Source organism: Indicator indicator, chromosome 13 (assembly GCF_027791375.1).
Source record: "Indicator indicator isolate 239-I01 chromosome 13, UM_Iind_1.1, whole genome shotgun sequence".
In the NCBI taxonomy this organism is placed as follows: domain Eukaryota; kingdom Metazoa; phylum Chordata; class Aves; order Piciformes; family Indicatoridae; genus Indicator; species Indicator indicator.
The window spans coordinates 16,015,841-16,039,777 of NC_072022.1; the positions used below are offsets into that span (position 1 = coordinate 16,015,841).

Below are 23,937 nucleotides of genomic sequence, written 5' to 3' on the forward strand. Positions count from 1 at the left end.
TCAGGTGCCACCGCGGACGCGGCCGGGCCGCAGCACACCGCTGTCCCCAGAGCCGGCCGTGTCTCGCCGGGCCGCTGCATACCGCTGTCTGCAGAACCAGCGGCGTCTACCCGGTGCCAGGGCTGAGACTGCGACGAGGGCGAACTCGAGGCAGGGCCGCGTGCCTGTGCGTGCCCAGCCCCCGCATGGACGGCGCGCAGCAGCTGTCCGCAAGGGGGCAGTGTCGCGGCGGACCGGGATTGGCTGGCGAGCGCGGCCTGATGTCGCGGCGAGTCCCGCCTAGCCGCGGAGGTGGAGGGAAGGTCCCTGCGTGACGGCTGCCGCGGCGGCAGTTCCCTAGCGGATAGGAGTGGGCGCTCGCTGCGGCTTTCTCTGCTGGGGAGGCTCTGCCGTCGGGTTGTGCGACGCAGCCGCTTCTCGCCTCGCCATGTCTAAAGACGCAAAGAAGCCCTTCCGCCAGACTATGGCCGAGTGGCGGCAGTTCATCTACAACCCCAACAGTGGCGAGTTCCTGGGGCGCACGGCTAAGAGCTGGGGTAAGGACTGCAAGGCGGAGGGGAGGCGGGGAGCACGGGTCCGGACGAGCCGCCCCGGGCCGCTGTCGAAAGTGAGGGGCGGCGGGGATTAGGCCGAGTGTGGGGAGGGGAAGGAGGGTGGCAGCGGGAGAGCCCCCATGGTGATGCGGGGAGCGAGATATGGGGCCGTCAGGTGAGGCGGCCCGCCAGGCCGTGGCGCACGCGGCCCGGTAACCGTTACACCGCCGCTGCCCGTCGGTCTAAAAATAACCCCGGCAGTGACAGCGGCAGGGAGGTGCTCCCAGAGCAGGTGGGAATCCAGAGAGGAAGAGGAGTTTCTGGGAGCGCGTCCCGAGCTGACTCACCCTCTCGCCTGAGTACGCAAATGCAGCAAACGGGGCTCGCAGGCTCCTCCTCCGTGTGACCGGCGGAGGGCCGGGGGGGAGGGGGCCGGGGGGGGGAGGGGAGGGGAGGGGGTGTGTGTGTGAGGGTGGGGGGCCGCCTTGGTGCGGCTGTGACGGGCTTCCGCCGGGGAGGTGTGGGGCCGACTCCCGCCCCGGCTGACGGAAGCCTGCGTGCATCCCTGCAGAGGCCCTTCCCCACCCGTTCCTCACCGAAACCCCCGCCCCGCTCCCGCTCTCTAGCACTGCAGGAAATGGGGAATGAATGAGCACCCGTTGCCTTTGTACTTCTGTACCGTATCTGCAGAGCATAGAGGGAAAGCACCAAAAAGGCAGAAAACAAGCAAAAAAAAAAAGACCCAAAAGTTTAGGAGCCCCCACTCTAGATAGTCTATGAAAGAATGATCGTTCCATGTTGTGTTGAAAGGGTATCGGGGCCTCTTTGTCTCAAACGTAAACTTGTGAAGATAATGTTTGTTTTCCTATTTTCAGGTAGTCTTCCTCTTGCTTTTCTCTGTGCTGGAAAGCATGTTATCATACTCATGTTGCTTCCAATAAAAATATTTGGGCTTTCTGAGTATGTTTTCTCGTATTAAGCAGTTGTATAAATGCTTAGTATTAGGATGTTTCTGCAGTCCTCTTGGGGCATATTTACTGGCTTCAGAAAATGCTACATCTCCTCCCAAAGCTTGGATGTAGTTGGGATGCTTAATAGTTGTACTTACAAAAGCAACAAGATTCTCAGCGTGGTGTAAAGGAACAGGCCAATACATCCTTGGCCTTGACACAATCTCAATGAATAGTAATGTTGAAATAGTGAGGAGGAGCCTTACGCAGTCTATGCTTGGTGTGTGCTTTCTTTGTGGTGCCAGTATTTCCTGTCTGTCAAGAGAGGGTCCTAACTCTGACATGAGTTCTTTTCCATTCAGATGGAAATAAGAGCTTGTGAGCTACTCTGTCCATTGAATAGCAGAGGAGAGGAAATTTCCACTCTGGTATTCTCTAGTGATCTGTATGGACGGACAGGTTTCCTAAAGTTGCCAGGGCTGAATTGCAGAAGTAAGCCTGTGTCATGAATCTGATGAGCACAACCACTCTGAGCACATTAGAGATTGTAAAGTTTTTTGAAAAAGTGAAGTTGAAACAGCTCTTTCTGTTTAAACCTGACTAGTAGGATAAATCCCTGACAATGTTACTAGTCTATGGTAGTCCAAGGCTTAATAGGTAACATTTGATACAGACTGTAGTTGGTAATTGTGCTTCTACAGCTGCTCCCTTAATAGAAAGTTTTTCCATATTGAGAAAGAAGAGAATAATTTTACTTCATTAATAAATTTTCTTAAGTAGTTTAGGTGATTGGTGTATGGTTAGTGCTAGATACCTTTTTCTTATCCCAGACAAGAGATGACTTCAGCAGCAGTATAAATTGTCAGAGTATCTTTTTGTGAATATTTCTCTATTCCAGTGTTTTGTAATTAATATTTAGCTTATTTAATTTGGTTATATATATTAAGTAAACTACAGTGTGACTGTTTTGAGGGATGGTGTGTGGTTTTCTCCTTGTGGGTTGGGGTTTTTTATTTTTTAATTGCAGAACACCAGTTGAGTGGCTCTGTTGGCATAGAAGAGTACAGTTTGGTCTTGCTTCTGTCCCTGCAGTACTGATGTGAATTTTGAGCAGTCTCACTGGCTATTGTTCCTTTTCTGTTGCTGGTCTCCCCTTTGAAAGGTGGTGAGGTAGGAGAGTTCTGGTTGCCAGTCTGTTTGGCTGTGGTGTCTCCAGGGGCAGCACGATAAGAATTCTGTTGGCTGTTTCTTCCATGTGTATTTCTCCTCTCAAGACAGCTTCCTCACAGAAATAAGATGGAAGCGGTAGAGAAACTGTTAAATCATTATTCACATTGTGTACATGTTTTGCCCTAGTCTAAGGCAGTCCTGGGGACTTACGTAAATCGGAACTACAAGGCAGTGATTCTCTGTGAATCTGAGTGCTATAGTATTTGAGTAGTCCTCTTTATTTGCCATTTACATGCCAGGGTTTGTAAGAAGGTCAGACACTAGAAGATTCTATAGTCATTTGTCATGTAGCAGAGGTATGTTGCCTTTTACAGCTTGGTAAAAACCATGTATAAGTCTCCTCTTGTTGTAAAATGAGAGATTTTTACTTTTTGCAGACTTGAAGGATAATTCAATTTCAATCTTTCACAAATCAATACCCAAAGCTAATGGAAAACACCCACCCAAACCCTTGCATTTTTAATTATCTGTTATGATAATTTATTGTATTAAAGAGAGAGTGAAAATACTAGAAAAAAACATTGATGAGTTAGTGGTGTTCTTGGCCACAAGGCATAAGCGGCACTGTAAGTCCTCTCAGAAGTGATGGGAAGGAGGATTGGTTCTATTTCTACACAGGGTGTAATCAGGTAGGGCAAAGAAAAGAGAACTGGGAAGACTGCCATGTGGGGCCTTCCTGTGAGGAAAAAGCAGATTAGCATCTTACTCTGCCTGTAATGGCAAGGTGCTGTGCCAGCCTAGAATTATAGCAAGAAAAGAGTGAGATCATCAGGCAAGTATTGTAATAGAACGCTCACAACATGTTCAAATGTGTGTGTGATCTTACAATAGATAAACTCTTTTTACACAAGGTTACTGAAAAATAATATGTGCCAAAAAAAAAAGGCAATATGGAGTCTAGCAATATTTCATTTATGGTTGCAGCAGATGTCATGTCAAGCCTATTTAAGCTTTTCTGTAAAGCTAGTTGTATCAAGGTGTTCAAGATAGCGGTGGCGTTGTCTTGAGGAACGTAGAAATGTGGACCTACTGAATATTCTTTCAAGTGTTTAGATGTATCCTTCAATGCACAAATGTGGGCCTGAATTTAAATAACAGGAAACCACAAAATCTCCCACCAACAAAACCCAACAGCATATTTTTAGGTAAGCTTTCCTCCATGTCAACGGATTTACAGTCTTGTCAGTCACCTTAACAAAAGATGCTCTTTTGCTTCTGTTTGGTCTTTGTGGAGTTCTTGTTGAGACACAGTGCTGTTAAAGTTTTAACTGTTTTTCTGATTTAGTTCTTCTTTGTTCTTTATCATTGTTCTGAGCAGCGGTTTGTGTGAGGTTTCTTTGTGATTTAGCTTTCTTCACAGGTACTGTCATGCTGAAAATCCTGGCATCTTCCATTGCAATATAAGCACTTAGACATGGAGGTTCGAATTGTAAAGACACAGTGCTCTCATTTTATGTTGTGATAGATGGACAGTTCATGTAAAATTCCAGCACAGCCAGGTATATGACTGAAGTAAAAATCTTACTAGACACTTGCATGATACTGCTTATTGTAAGAAATGAACATTTGATAAATCAGTAGAATATATTATTTTTCATGACACAGATTGCTCTGAGGAAAGAAGGCTTACCTTCTCTTGTTGAAGGTATCAGTAAGCTCCTGTACACATTGAGGGTATTTGGGGGGAGAGGGGATTTTCTTTGTGTTGTAAATGCTTAATTGTGACATTGAGCACTGGCTTTTGTGATTCTTTGCAAACCTTGCACTTGACAATTTTTACTGTCTCCTGAAGCATCTAGCTATATTATATGTGAAGCCCTGGGTTATTATGAAATAAACTGTAATACAGGACCAAGGTTTAATTTCTTCCTGAAGTCTTGTTCCCTCTTTTTTCCTCTCTCTTCCCCTGCTATCCCTAAAATTTGAAAAACAGTACTTCCCAATGTTTAAGGAATAAAGTTGAAACATGATTAGATCTTCTCTAATGTGTATCTACTTTAAGGCAATCAGTCTGCAAGTCCTTCTTGTCCTTATTGATTTGGTGGTAGTCACTAGTAACAATGCTTAGAGATTTAAATCTCGCAAATTAAAAATATTAAGACAGCATTTCATTTTAATTGCAGATGTTGCAGATAATGTTGCATAGTCGCTTCGGTGTCTGTCAGGAATGTGTTTCTATACCTATTGCATAGGTCTGACAATTTGGTTTATGCCAGATCAACATGCTTTTTATAATTTTTGGCATCTAAAGTTGGAAAGCTTGTATTCAGTGTGGAAGGGATGGCCAGGTATGTGATATTTTGCATTCACCAGAGTCAGAAATTCTAATTTTCATGGTGGAGAAATGTTTTGGTTCCTGCACAACTAATAATAGCATCAATATGTTGATTCAGGAATAGTAGTTTTCCAGATTTGACTGTTGCTTATCCACATGGTTAGGATATGAAGGGGTTTTGGTACTGCAATAGGGAAAAAAACCCAACACAACCAAAACAAACAAACAGAAAGCCAAACAAAAAACTTAGTTAATTGTAAGGCAGGATTTTGGTTTTGACAGTTTTCCTTGTGTGGTAGTTTTAGCATCAAAGATTGAGAAGACTCAGTTTTGGTGTAGCAAGGTGTTCTGCCACAACTGGGTCGTATGTTGAATGTGACAGCTCTGCTTTCCTTGGAGTAAATGTACAGCATAGCTTTCCACCGTTCTTTCAGTACATCTTGTTTCCTCAGAAGAAATCCAGTATTACATTTAGCAGAGCTTCTTGACAGGTTATGGCTTGTTCACTGTGATTATCTTTGGATAATGAATACTAATACTCTCACAAAAATCAGCTACTCTCTTTGGGGCTGTTAGAAGTTGCAGAACAGGGCTTTGTTGTTCAGGTTTTGCCTCTTTTTAGTATGGCAAAGTGGCATACTAAAAGTGGGGCAGTTTAGTTTCAGGGCTGTTAATAGAAGCAGGCAGGGATTTTTTAATTTGTTTTTTTACCCAGTGAAGACAGGCATCATCTTTTGGAAATTAAAATATTGCAAAATATTTCAGTGCAAAAGATTTCCCTGAATGTCTAGCTTTTATGCTAATTGCCAGAGAAGAAGCTTATCTTAAGTATCAAACTTATTTTCTGTTCCATTGGAATGGATTGATGATGTCTTGGTCACTGGATGGAAAGTGTACTTTTTAGCCAGCTTGATGAAAGTGTATTTGATAATTGATTAATCTGTAGGGATCAAAATGAGAGCTGACCAAAGATTTTCTAAGGAAGGTTTTTTGTTTGGTTTTGTGATACCCAAAATATATTGGGTATTAATCAGAACATCATTGCTCTCATTCGGATCCAGTTAAAGCAATTTTAAGCTTATAGGTAAAGCAAGTTTTTTATGTGCCACATGCAGATGCAGCTTCTGTTATGGCATTTTGTTGATTAAGATTTATACTGTTTGTTTCTATGTGCTTGTCCTGGGTTCACTAGGATTAATTTCGTTCCCAAGAAGTTGGGAGGGGCCACACTCAGGACAACCAACTGAACCAGCCAATCATGGAAAGACCGTAAGGTCGTTGAGTCCAACCATAACCTAACATCTCCCTGTACACACCATGTCCCTAAACTCCTCATCCAAAAATCTTTTAAACACCTTCAGGGATGGTCACCCTTACCATTCCCTGGACAGCCTGTTCCAGTACCCGATGATCCCTTTGGTGAAGAAAATTTTCCTAATATCCAACCTGAATCTCCCCTGGTACAACTTGAGGCCGTTTCCTCTCATCCTATCACTTGTTACCTGAGAAGAGGCTGGCCTCCACCACGCAGTGGGGTATTCCATACCATACAACATCATACCCTCTCTATAAGAGGATGTATAAGCATAGGACTGCAGTCGTCTGTCACAGTGGCTTTTGGGAAAGCACAAGAACTAGCTGGCAGCATTACATGAGCCATTCCCCTTTTATGTCACTCCCTTTTGCCTCATTTGTACCATGGTTATTCCAGTTCTCTGTGGGGTTCAGCTGTGACTGGGCTTAAAGCCATGGCAATCCTTTTTTGGCACCCAACTAAGAACCCACCTGTGCTGGTATCAGTCACTCCTGTGCGGAAAAAGAAATGCACAGGAACATCAGTATTTGGTGAGGGGTGACAATGAACCAGAGCCATCTGAGAACACGAGGAAGACCCAGAGGTAGTTTCCTGATCCCTGCCCCTGAGAAAGCCACAAGATATGTGATAGGACTTCAGCAGCCATCCAGCACATTATCACCTGCCTGATCTGATGCTGGGATTGTGGGGCCAATAGTTTGGAATTAGAGGGCAGGGAATCCATGCAGCTGGGATCCCTGTCTAGGAAAGAGGGCATTGACAAGGTGATTGGAAAAGCAACATAGGCCCTCAGCCTCTGGAGGCAGCTTCTGTTGGATATGATGGAAAGAACGGTACTCATTCAAGGGGGGCAAGTGGACCATCATTGAGGGAGGAATCCAGTAGCTGAGGAAGTTAGCTGTGCTGGAGGTGATTTGTAACAGTCAGAATGTTACAGTTACCCTCAGTTACCCTCAGATCCAGACAAAGTACAGTGCACACCACCAGTGGCAGCAGTTCCTACAGAGCACACCACCATCATATGCAACTCATTGGCAGTAGTCTCCTGGAAAGATGTCCAAGGACAAATGGTGGATGAATTGGCTGGCCAGCTCTGGCAATTTGAGAGAAGCCTCTCTTCTTCCGTTTGGGCCTGTGTTTCAGCTGCGGAGAAACTGACCTGGAAGTCAGTTCAAAGCAGACATGTCTTCTTCCCCATCTGTACCATCCTGTATATCAGCTCTTGGGACCAAACATTCCCCTGCCCAACAGGTATACACCACAGGGCACCTAGTGGTTTTTCCTGTGTTACCACAGAGATGGTAACACAGAGATGGATGAGGTGGTGGGATGGAAAACCCACTTCAATGCCATCCAGAGATGGATGAGGTGGTGGGATGGAAAACCTACTTCAACGCTATCCAGAGATGGATGAGGTGGTGGGATGGAAAACCCACTTCAATGCCATCCAGAGATGGATGAGGTGGTGGGATGGAAAACCACTTCAATGCCATCTGCAAGAGAAAAAATTGTGAAAGGGAATTCCTTCAGGAAGAACTCTGCTTCACTTCCCAGTGGTGTCATGAGTTGGGCTAGAGTAGGGTTTCAGAAAAAGCTGTGAGGACTCACAGACAGTACAGACAGCTGAACCAGCCAGTGGGGTTTTCTGTCCCATACAGTGTCATGCCCACTGTGTAGAGGGAGGGCTGGCACAGACAAGTGTGGCTTTTGGTGGAATCTTCCACTGGACAGTACAAATCATTGTGGTACAATTATTTTTGCTTTTTCCCTTTATGGGAGGGTGAAAAATACTGCACTTGATTCTCTCGTATAATCAAGTGTCAGTGTTAGAGTGTTGCATGATGGTGCTTTTCTTGAGTTATGTTTCTTTGGCTTTGTGATGGCAGCCTTATGGCTAAAATATTTTATATAAATTGAATTTGTGTCCGTTGTTCAGCTGCGTTTTTTAATCAGAAAGATTTTGTATATGGCGCTCTGTGCATGCATATGCATTCCTTAATACTTATATTGCTCTGTGCTAGTTTCGGGATGTGCCTTGAAAGTTTTCCACAGTTCTTGAACAGAAAGTAATAGAATGTAAATAAATCACCATTGGATATAAAAGGGAAAGTAGTAATAAGTTCCAAATAATCCCATTGGACAGATATCTGCCATAAAACTTAGATAGGTAAACTAACTTTCTCTCTTTTTCAGCTTCCTTGCTGGAGCAGACACTAACTTGTGCTTCTGCTGGCTTTTGCTGACCTTGAATGCATTTATTGTGACTGAGTATTAACAAACAACTCTGCTCTTTTCTCTCCTGTATCGTGTACAGGGGATAGGAGGGGGTAGGAGGCAGGGAGTGGGGAAGCTATTATTAGCCCCCTGGTTTTGTCCAGGAGGGATTCTTGTGCTGTTTATAAATTGTAAATACATGTAAATGTTGTAAATACTGTATATTTTGTGCATATTAATTGCATTTCATTTTAGATTGTAGTTTTGCTTGTAAGTACAGCTTCATTTTCTTCCAACTGAGCTGGTCTGGCGATTTAATGTTGGGGTGAATTTTCAACCCACCACATGCTCCCATTCTTTTTGACAACATCTACGTGTGTGTCCTTAAGTCTCAAGTGTTCAGTCTTAAACCAGAATCACATGCTCATTTTTAAGGTTAGTATTGTACACTCAATAGAACATTTTTTTTTTTTTTGAATCTTTAATGTCTGTTAGTAAGTCTTCCATCCATAAGAGTGTATGTTTCATCTTCAGTTGGGAACTATCCTCAGGTAAACATAAATATTAAAAGGTAATCTAACAATAATAATATGTATTCTCAGAAGTACTGAGAACAAAGTCAAGGAAACAGAGCAAACATTGTGATGTTGTTTTTTTTGCTTTAATGAGCATGTGTCTATCAGGGTCAAAAATTGAATAATGCAAGAATACAAAACCTCATTTGAAAACTTGGTTGAACTGTCCCAAATTTTAAAAGGCTTTTAAATGAGAGATATGTATCATACCTCTGAGAGAAAGGGCAGAAAGTTCTTTGAAAATCTCTGCAGCTGCTCAGAGTCCCTGTCATCTCTAAAGTAAAGTTTTAAAATTGGCCCACCTGTTGCCTTGTCTTTTCAGTAAACAACTGATCTGTCTATCCAGAGTGCATGTCTGTGCATGCATAATGAAAAAGGAGAGGGTGGGGGGGAGAACAGGGGAAAAAATTAAAACACTTTACCACAGTAAGTTTTCAAGCTGTTTTCCTAAATAGTGTTCTCAGCAATTTGTTGCAACTAAGTGATGGAGAGGTACAGTGTCACAATGTGTTGTTTCCTTGAGTCTGTTTCCAGAGATTTTGAGAAGCAATTCCTTAAATAACTGTCAAGTTGAAGCTAGCACCATCTGTAAGTGGTGAATTCAAGGAATGGATTTGTGAGGTAGATTAGTAAAGCAGGTAGATGTGTTAGGCAAAGGCTTTTGATAAGTCTGATTAGAAGGCTTGATTTGTTGTCAAATATGCGCAGCCAGAAAGATTTTCACTTTGAGAAGTTTCTTGTAACAACATGGATGTGCAAATGAATGCTCTGTGTGGAGTCCTCTCTAATACCAACTATGTTATCAAAGCACCAATCTCTTCTTACCTATTCAGAATCTGGTGTAATAATATCTTTTCACATTGTTTTTTGCCCCTCTTCCTTATGACTCCTTCCTTTCCAGATACAAAACTATAATTCCCTTAAAAAAATTAAACTATTCTGTTTCTAATGGACTGTTTAGTCATCTTTATCAGTTACACTAATGTCATGGGTTCACCTAGTTGAATCTATTGATGTAGCTCCGACAGTGTTCATCTGCACGAGGGTAGGGAGGCTTTACAGAGAGATTTGGATAATTTGGATTAATGGGCCAGTGTTAATGGTATGAGCTTAAACAAGGCCGAGTGCCAAGTCCTGCACTTGGGCCACGACAACCCCATGCAACACTACAGGCTTAGGGAAGTGTAGCTGGAAAGCTGTCTAGCAGAAAGGGACCTGGGGGTTCTAATTGACAGGTGGCTGAATATGAGCCAGCAGTGTGCCCAGGTGGCCAAGAAAGCCCATAGCATCCTGGCTTGTATTAGAAACACTGTGTCCAGGAGGAGTAGGAAGGTGATTGTACCCCTGTACTCGGTACTGGTGAGGCCACACCTTGAGTATTGTGTCCAATTTTGGGCACCTCATTGCAAGAGAGATATCAAGGTGCTGGAGTGAGTGTGGAGGAGGGCAACAAAGCTGGTGAAGGACCTGGAGAATAAATATTATGAAGAGCAACTGAAGGAGCTGGGGCTGTTTAGTTTGAAAAAGAGGAGGCTAAGGGGAGACCTCATCACTCTCTACCACTACCTGAAAGGACATTGTAGAGAGGTTGGTGCTGGTCTCTTCTCACAGGTAATTTGCAATTGAACAAGAGTGAAGGGCCTTGAACTGCAACAGGCTAGGTTTAGACTGGACATTAGGATTTTTTTTTTTTTCACAGAGTGGTCAGACATTGGAATAGGCTGCCCAGGGAGGTGTCTTGAGTCACCATCCCTGGATGTGTCTAAAGGTCAGTTAGATGTGGTGCTTGGGAATATGGTTTAGGGATGAACTTCATAGAGTAGGGTCAATGGTTGGACTTGGTGATCCCAGGTGTCTTTTCCAGCCTGAATGATTCTATGATTTTGAATGTTTTAACTCTTAAAAATAGAGATTCCAAAATGCCATCTGAATTTTAAGAACCAGAAAGTATGAAGAAAATATTTTTGCATTAATTTTTCTGCCCTGTGCAGTACTTTCGTGTGCTAAAGGCATATTGATTTGGAACTATGACAAGGAGTGGCAAGGGATGGGGAGGGGAACCAAAACCAAACTGGTTGGTTATTTCCCATTTTATTAGCTGAAATGAAAATAGTAATTTTAGTTTTTCTTTGCAGGTTTGATCTTACTATTTTATCTGGTATTTTATGGCTTCCTAGCAGCACTCTTCACGTTCACAATGTGGGTTATGCTTCAGACACTGAGCAGTGATATACCAAAATACCGTGATCGGATTTCTAGTCCAGGTAACAGTATGTTTATTTATTCATAAACTTCTGTCTAGTTTAACAGCTGAGTTTCATGTGAGAGTTCATTTGAAGTATGAATTGCTTATGGGAAACTATGATTATTATTAAATTACTTAACATGTTTTAAAATTAAAACTTAGTGTGAGACAAGTTATATATGTTTATAGCATAGATTCAGTCAGTAGCTTTTTTAATGTATGTGCTAACTACTGCTGTTTTGTGGGGTTTTTTTTTTTCCTCTTAAGTTCTTTTCAGTTGAATTTGTCATCTATGTGGACTGCAATTTTACCTGCATGCCCACACAACATGCTGGTTTAGAAGTGAGATTATAATTTAATAAATTGCTTTAAAGATACAATAAATGAGTTCTCTTGGATTGGATGCAAAGACACCTGTGATCAGTGTTTGATAATTCAAAGAAAGTACATAAGGGCTGTGCTATGGGGGTGGTCTGATCAAGACCAGGTAAGAACTATGGTACAAGGGCATTTCCAGAGTTTTCTTTATAATATTATGTTTCAACCAATATAGAATGTCTGGGGATTCCAGGGGGTGTTGACCTGTTGTATAGGAATCTACTAAAGAGACAGGGTCCCGTTTTGTGATGAAGCTAAGTCCATGTAACATGTAGCTACCACCAAAAGTGCTGCCTCTTGCAGATCAGGATGTTAATCTTCCTTCCTTTTGAAATAAGTCGTAAGGGGTGTTTGTTTTAAAAAGTATGTGTACCACAGTTAGGTTTTAAGGAAGAACTTTTAATTTAAGAATTCCTTTAACGTTTCTGAAGTATTTTTTTTAATTAACTATGTCTTTAGTTACTCTTACATAAAAGTTAATAAAAATGGCTTATTTCTGTTTTAATGTTTCTCATTAACTCTGTCACTTTTCACTTGCAGTGAAACATGTCATGTTCCTGGCTGTAAAACTTTAAATTATAAAAAAAAATCTGCACACAAAACCTGGATGGAGTAGGTTGAAGGTTTTACTCTTGTGTTAAATATACTTGGAAATCTCACAATTGATTTATTTTATAATTGATATTTGACTTGCATTGTACACTGGGATATAATAGAGTCAATCAAATCCAGATGATTTAAAAGAACTTTTTTTTTTAATCCCTCTTGGAATTGTAGGATAATGTAATACTGCTGTTACAATCCTAGATGTGATTCTGTGTTGAGGCTCTCAGAAAGCCCAAATCTTCCATCTCTCACAGTCTATGCATCAGTCCTTCAAATAGCTTTTTCTTTAGAATTTCTGCCATAGTCTCTAGGCAGACAGTGATTCACTGGAATTGGAGCAGTTCCTTCCTTTTAGGATGTTTTTGAAGTTTCCCTGAAGTAATAAAATCTCTTCAAATTATTGTTTTATTCATGGATGAGTAGTTTAGTTACTTCATCATATTCACTTTAAAAAACAGTAATCAAGTCCTTCATTTACAATATAATTCTATAGATAACAATCTCTCAGTGTGCAAAACCCCTTCAGCAGTTTTTCAGCCCTGTTACTAATTACCTTGTATTTTGAGTCCCACTTCAATGTGGAGACAGAAGATGAGTGTAATGGTGCAAAAGTGATTTGTAGTCAAAAATGGTATTTGTAGTTTTATAGGGACTGTCAATCATTAAGGCATGTAGCTGTGGCTTGCCTGCAAATAATTTAACTGCAGCTGATGCAAAAAGGAGAACTTATGAGTCATTGGAAATCCTACATAAAAGTAGAGTAAAAAAAAGCATTAAAACTGTATCTGGGTTTTTTTTATTTTGTATCTAAAAGGTGCCTGTCTATAATAAATAAATTTCTAGTATATACTTTTATTATTTCCAAATTTAAAGTACTTTTAATAATTTCTGCTGAATGAGAATGAGAAACTTGGTCCTTTCTGTAGGTGAATATTTAATAGACCTGGGCTACTTAATTGCACTGTCTATATGTTTTCCAAATGTTTTCTGTGGTTGATTAACTACAGTCATGTATTACGAATACACAGTTAAGGCAACTTACTTGACTGACCTTCCCACTGTTGTTTTACCTTAAATGTTTATTTTGTATAAAGAAGTCCTGATTTTATTTTTAATTTTTAATTTTGAAACGAGTTTTGTTTTCTGTCTTAAATTTTATTCACTTGGTAATCTAGTTTTAACTGGCTTTGCCAGAGGATAGGATACTACCTGACATCCTAAGCTGATACAGTTAGTTGCTGCTGTAATTGCAGCTTCTCCCCTTATACTAAATTTGACACTGATCAAACCATTTTAATATTCTGACTTAGAAGAAAACTAATCTGATAAAAAATAGGTTGGGGTTTTTGTTTGGTTCTTTTTGTTTTTTTTTCTTTTCTTTTGTGGAACTGCAGTGTCAGTGTCACAGGCTGCCCAGAGGGGTTGTGGAGTTTTCCTTCTCTGGAGACTTTCAAAACCCACCAGGTTCTGGAGGTCCCTTCCAACTTCTAATATTCTGTGATTCTCAGCTATACTTGAGGAGACAGATGCATGGACACCAATCTGTTAATCACAGCTGCAGGAGTTTTATCTATTCTAATTATTCATATGAAATAAGAATTACCTAAAGGTAGTGTGAATGAAGCAATCAATCGTAAACCCTAATTTGAACAGACTTAATCTCTTCTGCAATATCTGGTGGTGTAGTGCTATTTCATCTCTTGCTGAAGCTGTGATGATTAATAGTAAGCATTAGGTATCCATGTTAGTGACAACTCCTTATGGTACAAGGCTGTATCAGCAGAAAGTGTGCTGTTTGCTTTCACTTGCTACAAAAATATCCCTACAGTTTATATCTGTACCTTTCTTTGCCCATACCCTGGGAAGGAGGACAGTTCACCTCTGTCAAGGGTCCAAACTCCATGTCAATGTCTGCCTTTTTCATCCTTCAACACAAAGCTGGACTTCAGCATTATATAATCTGTGTCCTAATTCCTCTTGCTACTCCTAGCTCCCTGGCTGTAGATTGTTCTTGTTCCAGTATCCTCAGCCACCAGCTGAATGAAGCCAGCCATGGGCTTCACTCTGGTGCTAGCAGCCTGGGAGGCAGCTCAGGAGTTTTTGTAGGTACCACAGCCTAAGGTGTGCCTCTTGCAAGTGACAGAAGTGCAGTGGTTAAATAAAGTTCCTTGCATTCTCCATAAAACAGATGAACCTAAAATTTGAGGAGAATGAGGAGAGGATTAACAATTAACTTGGCTTGTCTTTTTCGATTGGGAAATCTTTCAAGCTATCTTTATGCATTAAAAAGTTCTTTAAAATAGTTTTTCTTCAGGGGTTCTATGAGATTAATTCAATCATAGCATCACTGTATATTACCTAAAGCTTTGAAGCATAGCTTTAACTGGAAGTTTTCTGGGTGTGGTTTTGGTTATTTCTGCAATTACTTTGTAAATTTAATTTGCTGAATATGGAAAATGGGAAGTGAATCAATAAAATTATTTGATTGAAAGTGATTAAGTTGCCAGTTTTGCTATTCCTAATCAGTTGGATTTGATTTGTGAATTACAGTTATACGTTAAATTGAATTTAAGTATTAATTCATGTAATGTTGATTTTGTACCTCCCAGTACTATGTAATATAGGAATAACATTGATGTTTCTTTACAGATAGGTATTTTCAAGTTTATGGATGTGATTTTTGGGTAGATTAGAGTGGTGCAGTTGTTTAGTTCCTTACTTGCACTTTCTCTTTTTAAGGACTTATGATTTCACCCAAGCCAGACACTGCACTGGAATTTTACTTCAACAGGAGTGACACCCAGTCATATGCAGAATATGTTTCTACACTTAGAAAGTTCCTTGAATGTAAGTAAGTTACTTAAAACTGACCAAGTACTTTGGAAATGTTAAGTACATTAGTTTCCTTTTTTGGCTTATAGTTACCAGTTGCTAAGGAAGACTGATACAAGTTGAAGCTTACTTTTGATGTGTATATTTAAATATATACTTTATAGAAAAAGGTAAATATCAATACCTATATTGAACATGAGGAGTAGTAGAGTGCATAATGGAGAGTTCTGGGTCATAGTCCAGTGTTTTGTTGACATGGTTGTTTAAATACTACAAGATGTAGAAGTCACATATACCAAAATAATTCAGTGTAGAATTACATAGGTCATATATTTGGGGGCAAAGTTTATCAAGACTTAACTGATCAGGCTGCTTCTAAAAATGGCTTGGTAAATGAGAGTCCTTCAGTCTTAAGAACTTGTTTGCCTGTTTAAAAAAATTAAGCACACAAAGATTAATTGCAATTTGTTAATTTTTACCCTGATCTACAGTATTTAAAGGCAGAAATATTAAAACACTGAATTAAGAACAGGGAGAAAAAGTAGCCCAGGACAAGACTGAAGGATGGCAAAATCACTAATTTAACTTACATGTTATTTTATTTATGTGCCTGTACATACACTTAATCTAGTAATATGGAAATCAGTTGAAAATATTAGGAAGTTTAACCCCTCAGAAGTTTTAAGTCAGAATTGAAGAGGTGCTGTGAAATCTGACCTGTACGCATGAGTTGCTTTGATAGCTACACAATCTATATTTTGTATTTATCTGGATTTGTAGTTTTGGTACCCACTAAAATCTTAAGTGAGGAGGCTTTTCTTTCAGGACTATGCCAAGGGTCCTTGGGAGGAATGCTACATTTCATGGCTACATGCCTCTTCTGCAGTTCAGTTGGTTCTGGACTCTTGCATTGAGGATGAACTTTCCCTTTTTCCATTTTGTTTTGTTTATGCTTAGCAGGGGGCAGGGTGTAAGGGAGGGAAACAAACCCACGAAACATGTTAAATATGAATGGATGAGCATTTGTGACAATGTGATCTGTGTTCTTGTGCACAAGATAGTGAGAAACAACTTGGGATATTGCTGTCAGTTGTACTATCTGATGTAAATGTAGAGGCAATTTAATATTAGTCATTGATGTACTAAAGTTTTCCTGTTTGTTTATTAAAGAAATATATGCAAAGGCAAAATGGGTTTAGTTTCCAGATTGAAAGATGATTGTTTACATTTTGCTACAGTATTAGTTTAGGATATGTACAGAAATTACTGAGCTTGTGATTATTGATACAATTTGAGAAGCAGCACAACATTATTTCTTTTTGCAGTACTCTTAAAAAAGAGTACAGTGCCACTTCTTGATAGGCTTTGAAAAAGTGTTTAAGACTGATGTGAGACATAGTGCTCTGAAAATAGTCCTTTGAGAAAACTCCTAGATCAGAAACAACAAGAAAATTAGATGTTTATGTAGGCTTCTGGAGTTTGTTTTTGCTGCTTGTATGCTTTATACCGTTGATTTACAAGCAATATATGTTTCATAGCTTATGATGATTCAAAGCAATCCCAGAACATAAACTGTACACCAGGAAGGATTTTTGATCAGAATGATGTTGCTATTAAAAAGGCATGTCGATTTAACCTCTCTGAGCTTGGACAATGCTCTGGAAAGGAAGATAAGACCTTTGGCTATTCTAAAGGAACTCCCTGCGTGCTTGTGAAAATGAACAGAGTAAGTGCCTACTTATTTTTTAATTCTTAGTATGTGGCCCCAGCTACCACTGTAGGAAAAAGGACTAGAGAAAAGAACTGAAATGTGTCCAGTTTTATTCTCAAGATAGTTGCATTTCTGTAATAGTGTAAATTACTGAAATGTCTAGCAATTCATGTGTTGCAGAAAGTAAAACAAGTAAAACAGAGCTTCTTGAGCATTGTGATACAAGTATTGGCTTTGATTACTTCCATCAAAATACCTGAAAACCTTGTTTTAAGGAGTACAGTGCTCTTTGCTTTTGCTTACTGTTCTCTGTAACAGAATCTAAGTCACTGTGCAAACCACTGTGTTTTACTTCATGTCTGCATTCTAGATATGTAATTAAAATGTAATGCTAAACTATGTAAGGTGATAAAAATTTTAATGAGTGAGTAAGTATTAGACTTTTAAGTAATGTTCTATATATTACTTGAACTGCCAATTTGCTTGAACCATTAATGTTAACATGCTGAATGTAAAATAAGAAAATAGTCCTTTCTGTGGCCACTGTAACTACTTGAGCTTTAACTTTACAATGCTTAAAATTTTAGCTTTAGTCTCAAATTGTGCTTCATCTATAAATGACACTAGATTCTCCCTGTATGAACTCTGTCATATTAACTGGGGAAGAAAGTTCAAATTCAGTCTATAAAACTGGAAATGGGAAGAAAGTCTATAAATATTTTAACTTCTCTTCTTTAGATAATTGGATTAAAGCCTGAAGGAGAACCACGTATACAGTGTGCATCTAAGGTCAGTTGTGAATGTAACAAATAAGCATCTAGTGAATTTCCATCGTGATTAAGATGAAAAGTGAAGCAATATACTGTGTCAGAACATACTTCCTTTCTTGCTAGACTTTGTACTTTTTTTCTTCTTTCCATCTTACGTATGTCTAGTTTAGTTTTAGTGTCTTTAATTTCTTTTGTGTATTTAGAAAAATACCTTTTTGTTTTTTCATCTTTTGATGTATTTGAGCTACCCAACTTGCTCTACAGTCAAGGAAAATGCATACATGTTATTTGTGGTCATATTTTATTTTATTTGTTGTGAGTTGTGTTTTGTTTACCCATTTCATAACCTATATTTTTATTTTTTTCTCCATGCTGCAAGTGCACCTTAGACAATTTTATAAATGATGGGTAAGACACAGTGTGAAAACTAATGTTACTGTTCAAATAAAAGTTGCCTTCAAATCAAGTATGAGTCACTTACAATAACAACAGCTAATCTATGCATATTTGTTGTGTACCACTGGAATTACACAGAGTGTTTTATGACAGCTCTAATAATTACATAACCGTGTATTTTTCCTAGACTGCTTTGGGAGCAGTTAAAGCTTTGCTAAGTTAGTAGCTTGTGGAAGGGGTGGAATCATGGCTTTTAATTTGAGGTAGCTGATAAAAATGTAGGCTGGCAAATTGGAGTCTTTGAAAGGTTTGATCTCTCCATGACAGTCTGTTGCAAGTAATATGTTTCTTTCTCTTATTTGAGGCTGATTTGTTTGGGTCCATTCTTTAAAAATCTTGTTCTGTGTGAGGAATCCTTTATTTCTTTAGGGGAAAAACAGTTAAGCTCCTTCTACTTTTTACCAGTACTATTTCTCCTTTGACTTCTCTAGTGTATCATTTTTCCCTGGACAGAAATTTGCCTTTAGCTGAGATGTTGTTAATGACTTTCCCTCTGTCATCACATTGTCAGTAATAATGTCTTGTGAGATGAACTTGCCCTTTGTAATATGTTGAGTCTTTCTTTTAATAATTTTACTGTTTAGAGCTTTCTGTATTTGTGGATGTCAGAGATTTGAATTTCACATGCTATTTTTGCCACACACCCCTGTAATTTTTCATGGTCATTTAAATGAGATTGAGTTTTCTGAAGTGTTTTGAACTACTTATGGCTTGGTGCCGTCAGTGTATGAGCTTTCTTTTACGTCTTGCAAGCTCCTTACTGAAAACTGAATAGGGTCCAGAACAGTCATCTTTATGTCCAGCTGAAATGCCTTGTGTTGTGGTAAGAATTAATGTTCAGTTAGTGGTCATTCTAATTAATTATGATTGTATTCAGCTTTTTTATATGGATGCTTTATGAGACAGTGGCTAAAGCTGTACTAAGGAAATCACAGATGATGCTTTTTCTTATCATCTTATCTTAGCTGATTTCACTAGCAAACGAGTAAGTTTGATAACAACTGGTTGACCATAGTGTTGGGGTTTTTTTGTTTTCTATTTTATCAGTAGTTTTTAGCCTATTCTTACCTTAGCTCATCATAGATTTACCTGTTTAGGAAAGCTTTTCTTGCATCAGAAATCTTTGACACCTGGGTGACAAAGTCACTAATGGACTGGTGCTTGAAGCTCTTCAGTAGATGCAGCTTTTTTAGGTGTTGGTTTGGTTTTGGTTTTTTTTTTAATAGTTTAGGGATATTAATTAGGATTGATCGATTATTAAAGAAAACCCCAAATCTCACAGCAGATGCATGAGATAGTGGCATGTCCCAGAAGTTCTCTGCTATTGCATTGATAGCCTAATGCATATATATTTATGACTGCATGCATACCTTCTGTTTAACTGCTCCAGAAAGCTCTACTCCTATTTATTTTTCTTACGTTATTCTGTATTCTGATTTTTTTTTTTTAACCATTATTTCAGAAATACATTTGTAAAACTAATATTTTCAACTGCATGAGCTTTGAATAAAATAAAGAACAATGGTGAAAAGCAACACATTTTTCTTTAGTAATTATATTTGCAAGCTCAAGGTCCAAAATACTTAATAGACATATATTGAATTTCAATAACTTAGACTGCAAAGAAACAAAAATACGGCTACATCCTAAACAACATCTGTGTGTTTTGAGGAGGTGAGGAGATGGTATTCTTGAGCTGAGATATATTATTTAGGTTTTTTTTTATCTTTGTGTTCCTCTTTTGTTTTCTTCTATTACTGCGGTTGTCTTGTGAATATTGGGGTGTGTCCTTTAGACACTGCAGCCCTTACATATGGTAGTGTAGAAAAGCCAATCAGAGTTATTAATACACTTTGAACTAGTGAGTTACACTGAACAAGAGGTGATGTTCTGAAAATACATCTAGCATTTTGGCAGGGCTGCTTTAGTGGCATTTCCTTTTATCATGGTGATATATTTACCTTATTATAAAAAGTCACATTACATTGGGCATTTCCTAGTGATTTGACATTCTGCCAGGATACACAGTCCTGAGCAACGTTGTATACAGGGAGATGTGTCTGTGTATTGCTCTCCCTGTGTCTGGGCAGGTCATTTGTATGTTTTGTGTATCTTTCAAATTGGGCAACTCCTTAGAAACTAGGCAGCAACTTTGCGGGTAGCTGCTTCTTATTACAAGACCTGGGGGTACAGGGGAAAGTCTAGTGATACAGCATGCATATATATCTTGTTCCTCTAAGGTGCTGATGACACACAAACTCTGGTAACATCACCATTCTTAACCTGGGGTGCTCCTAGGTAGCCTGTATTCCAGCAGTAGCTGAACAAATGTTAAATGTAGTACACCATTGCAGGGAGTGGGCTACAGTTATATTTGAAGGGTTGTATATCTCCAGATTTGAGAGGCTTACAAACCTGGCTTTAAACAGAAATTCATCTCTAAACTTCATTTTAAATACAGATGTGCTCTTGCTTCACCAAAATACGCAGACTTGCTTGTTGAATACTTTGGCGTTATTTGGTTGTTGTTAAATTATTCATTACAATGAATATCCTCTTCCCTCCTCCACTTTTCTTGGACTCACAAGGGAAACATGAAGGCAAGCTGTCATGACTTGATTACTAATTTAAATGCTGCTGTTAATAATCTGTAACGTAGCAGATGTGTTTGCCAAAAATAAATCTATTTTGGAAGTTATTCTAGGAGTTTGTAGCTCAGTTGCCTTTTTTTAGAGATCTTGTGCTATAGCATTGGGTTATAACTCTAATTTTGTATTAATTTTTATACAAGCAGATGTTAATTTTAGTTTTGTTGCTATTTCCAATCACAGGAAGAAGGCATGGTTGAGATAAATTATTTTCCTCCTGAAGGCTTGATTGACTTAATGTACTTTCCATACTATGGAAAAAGCTTGCACGTAAGTAGGCCTCAGTGATGATCTTCGTTTGGTAAATGTTTTGCTGCTGTTCACATTTACTAATATCAGATCAATTCTTAAGTTTGACCTTTGTAATGAGGTACTCAGAAGGAATATTACATATGCAGAAATGTCACAGTGCATGATGAGAATAAAAGTGTGCTTCGGCAGACATAAGGAAATAAACTGGGCATTGTCTTGTTAAGGACATCTTCTTGGTCACTGATCTTTTGAAATCTTTATGCAGAGAAAGGCAGGACTATCAAACGTAAAATCATATTGCATAGTTACTGACCATGTTATCTAGTCTAATAAACAGCTTCAAACATCTTCACTGTTCACCATCGAAGATAAAAGTACTTTTTAAGCATAAATCTCTTACATCTATAGTCTACTGCAGTCTGTCTCTAATTTCCTCAAAATGATTTTTGTACTGTTATTCCTTTATCAGTTATTTTTCCACTATATTCTATACTTGTAGCAGTTCATATAACCTTTGTTATCCTCACATAGCTTTTACTAATGAGGAGGAAGTTTATTTTTCTTCAACAATTGCTGTCATATTACTTACAGGTACTTCTGTGTTTTCCATTTTGTTGCCAGTTATTTCAATCTGCTTCTTAGTAGTACTTCACATCAAGAATTTTAGCCCATCAACTTTCACCCCATCATTCTTTGAAAATGAGACTTAGTGCATTCTGTAGTGCTTTCTTCAGCAGAGAAGATAGCCTAAAAAAGCCCAGAAATGTATTAAGCCTCTTAAATTAATGAAGGGAAAAAAAACAACTCCAAAACAAAAAACCACACCACAAAACTAATGCAAAATTTTGTTCAATGAAAATGTAAGGCCTACGCTTCTGTAACACTGTAGGGCCGTATTTGGTCCACTGGCTTATATGAATTTTTACCTAAAAATATAGCTAAATTGTGGAAATACTTCATGAACATTGGATGACATGTTGCTTTAACAATGTAAAAGAAACAAGCTCTTGTTTAATTCATAGGCACTTTACAAGACAATTCAAACTATCCTAATTGAATTGGACTTGAGAAATAAGATTGGGGTGACAAAAAAAAAATAAATAATTCTGCATTCATTTTTAAAAAATTTCATTATAGGGAATGGAGTCAATAATTGTAATTGTTTCATCAAATATGATTGAGCAGGATAGTGTCAGAATGTTTGGGGAAAAGTTTCTGTATAAAGCTATCAAACAGATACCATGATTTGGAATAGATTGTGGCCTGATAAGTCAATGGGATAGGGCTGAAGGGAAGCTAGTTTACTGGTATTTGTTGAATCATGCTTTTGGCAGAAAACACTGCAAACTGTGCTAGAAAAGTTATGTTCTGTAGCAGAGTTTAAAATAAACCAAACAAAAATAAAAGCATCCCCAGATACCCTACCCCCCTCCCCCAACCAGGAGGAAGAAGGACAGGAAGACTCATTTCAGAGGGTGTTTAAGGTGAGCTTGCTAGAGAAATTAGACCAAATAGAAAGGGCTGAAGTCCTATACTTCTGGAAGATACTGTCTGTGACATAATTTATGTTGAATATATTAGGTTGGGAATAGTATGAGGAATGTATGCTTGACTTGGGGAAAAAATTGTTCCCTGAGTCAGATTAGGTTTTGAAAAATTGGGTTCTTAATTAGCTTTTTTCTTAACTGTTCAGATAGATGAAATCTTAATTTAAATGCTAACCTACTCTGGTATCTCAAATCTTTTCCCCATCTTTCTGTTTACTAGGCTCATTATTTACAGCCTCTAGTGGCTGTTCAACTAGCAATTCACTCCAATAGTACCAAAGAAGAAATAGCCATCGAGTGTAAGATCCTGGGCTCACCGAATTTAAAAAATGAAGATGAACGTGACAAGTTTCTGGGACGAATTGCCTTCAAAGTTCAGATGACTGAATAGCTGGAATAGAAAATTGTCCACAAAGTAAACGTTGTGTTGTCTGTTTTGTATAAGCTGGACATGCCATTCTAGGATGTGAGACCACCTTGGAGAATGTTGAGGTGGTTTATGGCGTTCAGGGTAGCATAGTAATATGCTTCCAAATCGTATGTTTAAAATCCCTCAAAATAAATACCTATCTTGCTTCTGCCTGCCCCGTTGGAACAGTGTACAGACTATGGTTATGTCATAGGGACCTGTAAATAGCTGTTTTCAAACACATAATAATGGTGACCTTTGTCCTGTTCTAAAATGTGGTTTTATTCCCCAAGTGAGTGTCTCAAGCTTAATGTGCTGTGCTATGTAAATATTGTATTGATTTAACACTGATTTAACTGTCATTATCTCAATGCTGACACAGTTATAGGGATAAATAATAAATGGTACCTGATTGACAGTGGTTTTTTGTAAGAGTAAACACCTTCAACGTAAATTATGTGTATGGGAGTGGGTGGGTGGGTGGATGGCTGTGTAGAAATGCCTTAAATTGTAGACTGGGTGGCGTGGGAGAATTGAAAAGGATTTTAAGAGTTGGTATGGATTTCTGAAAGCAAGTGCTCAACTAGTACTTTCTTGTGCTTGTCACTGTGCAAGTATTGTGTACATGTAATACTTGGTATAGAGTTTTGTATTCTAGCTGAGGAACCTTTCTTCGTGTTGTTAATTGCTTGCGATATGTGGAGCACAAATAAAATCTATACAATATTTTAAAACTTTTTAGTTCAGAGATATCACTATACAGCAATTGTTTAGGTTGTGGTAACAGATGTACAGCAGAGCTGCTAAAGAGATGGCCTTGCTATTGTGGGAATAGGCTTTCAATTTCCAGTGAAAACATTTCCTGAAGAACCTCTGTTAAAAAAGGCAAAAAAGGCTTGTCATGATTAAACATTCCTGTTTAATTTATGTACTCTTTCATTGCATCATTTTAACATGCTTTGTCTCTCCATCTGCTCTTTTATCTTGGATT

At 38.9% G+C, this 23,937-nt stretch overlaps 1 protein-coding gene across 1 annotated transcript; it reads left to right on the forward strand.

Moving 5' to 3' along the window:
- Positions 1-362: 362 nt before the first annotated feature.
- Positions 363-23,405, forward strand: ATP1B3 (ATPase Na+/K+ transporting subunit beta 3). The gene is made up of 7 exons (XM_054385981.1): positions 363-536; positions 11,228-11,356; positions 15,061-15,168; positions 16,692-16,879; positions 17,603-17,653; positions 20,922-21,008; positions 22,758-23,405. Exons 1-7 carry the CDS (start codon positions 428-430, stop codon positions 22,926-22,928), a joined length of 843 nt encoding a protein of 280 aa, XP_054241956.1. The 5' UTR covers positions 363-427; the 3' UTR covers positions 22,929-23,405.
- Positions 23,406-23,937: the final 532 nt, after the last annotated feature.

Excerpts from the sequence above, each read along its gene's own strand:
- ATP1B3 (XM_054385981.1), top strand. The coding sequence starts at position 428 with ATGTCTAAAGACGCAAAGAAGCCCTTCCGCCAGACTATGGCCGAGTGG. Across the intron at positions 11,357-15,060 it reads TGATCGGATTTCTAGTCCAG|GACTTATGATTTCACCCAAG; the intron begins GTAACAGTATGT and ends TCTCTTTTTAAG. Across the intron at positions 17,654-20,921 it reads GTATACAGTGTGCATCTAAG|GAAGAAGGCATGGTTGAGAT; the intron begins GTCAGTTGTGAA and ends TTCCAATCACAG.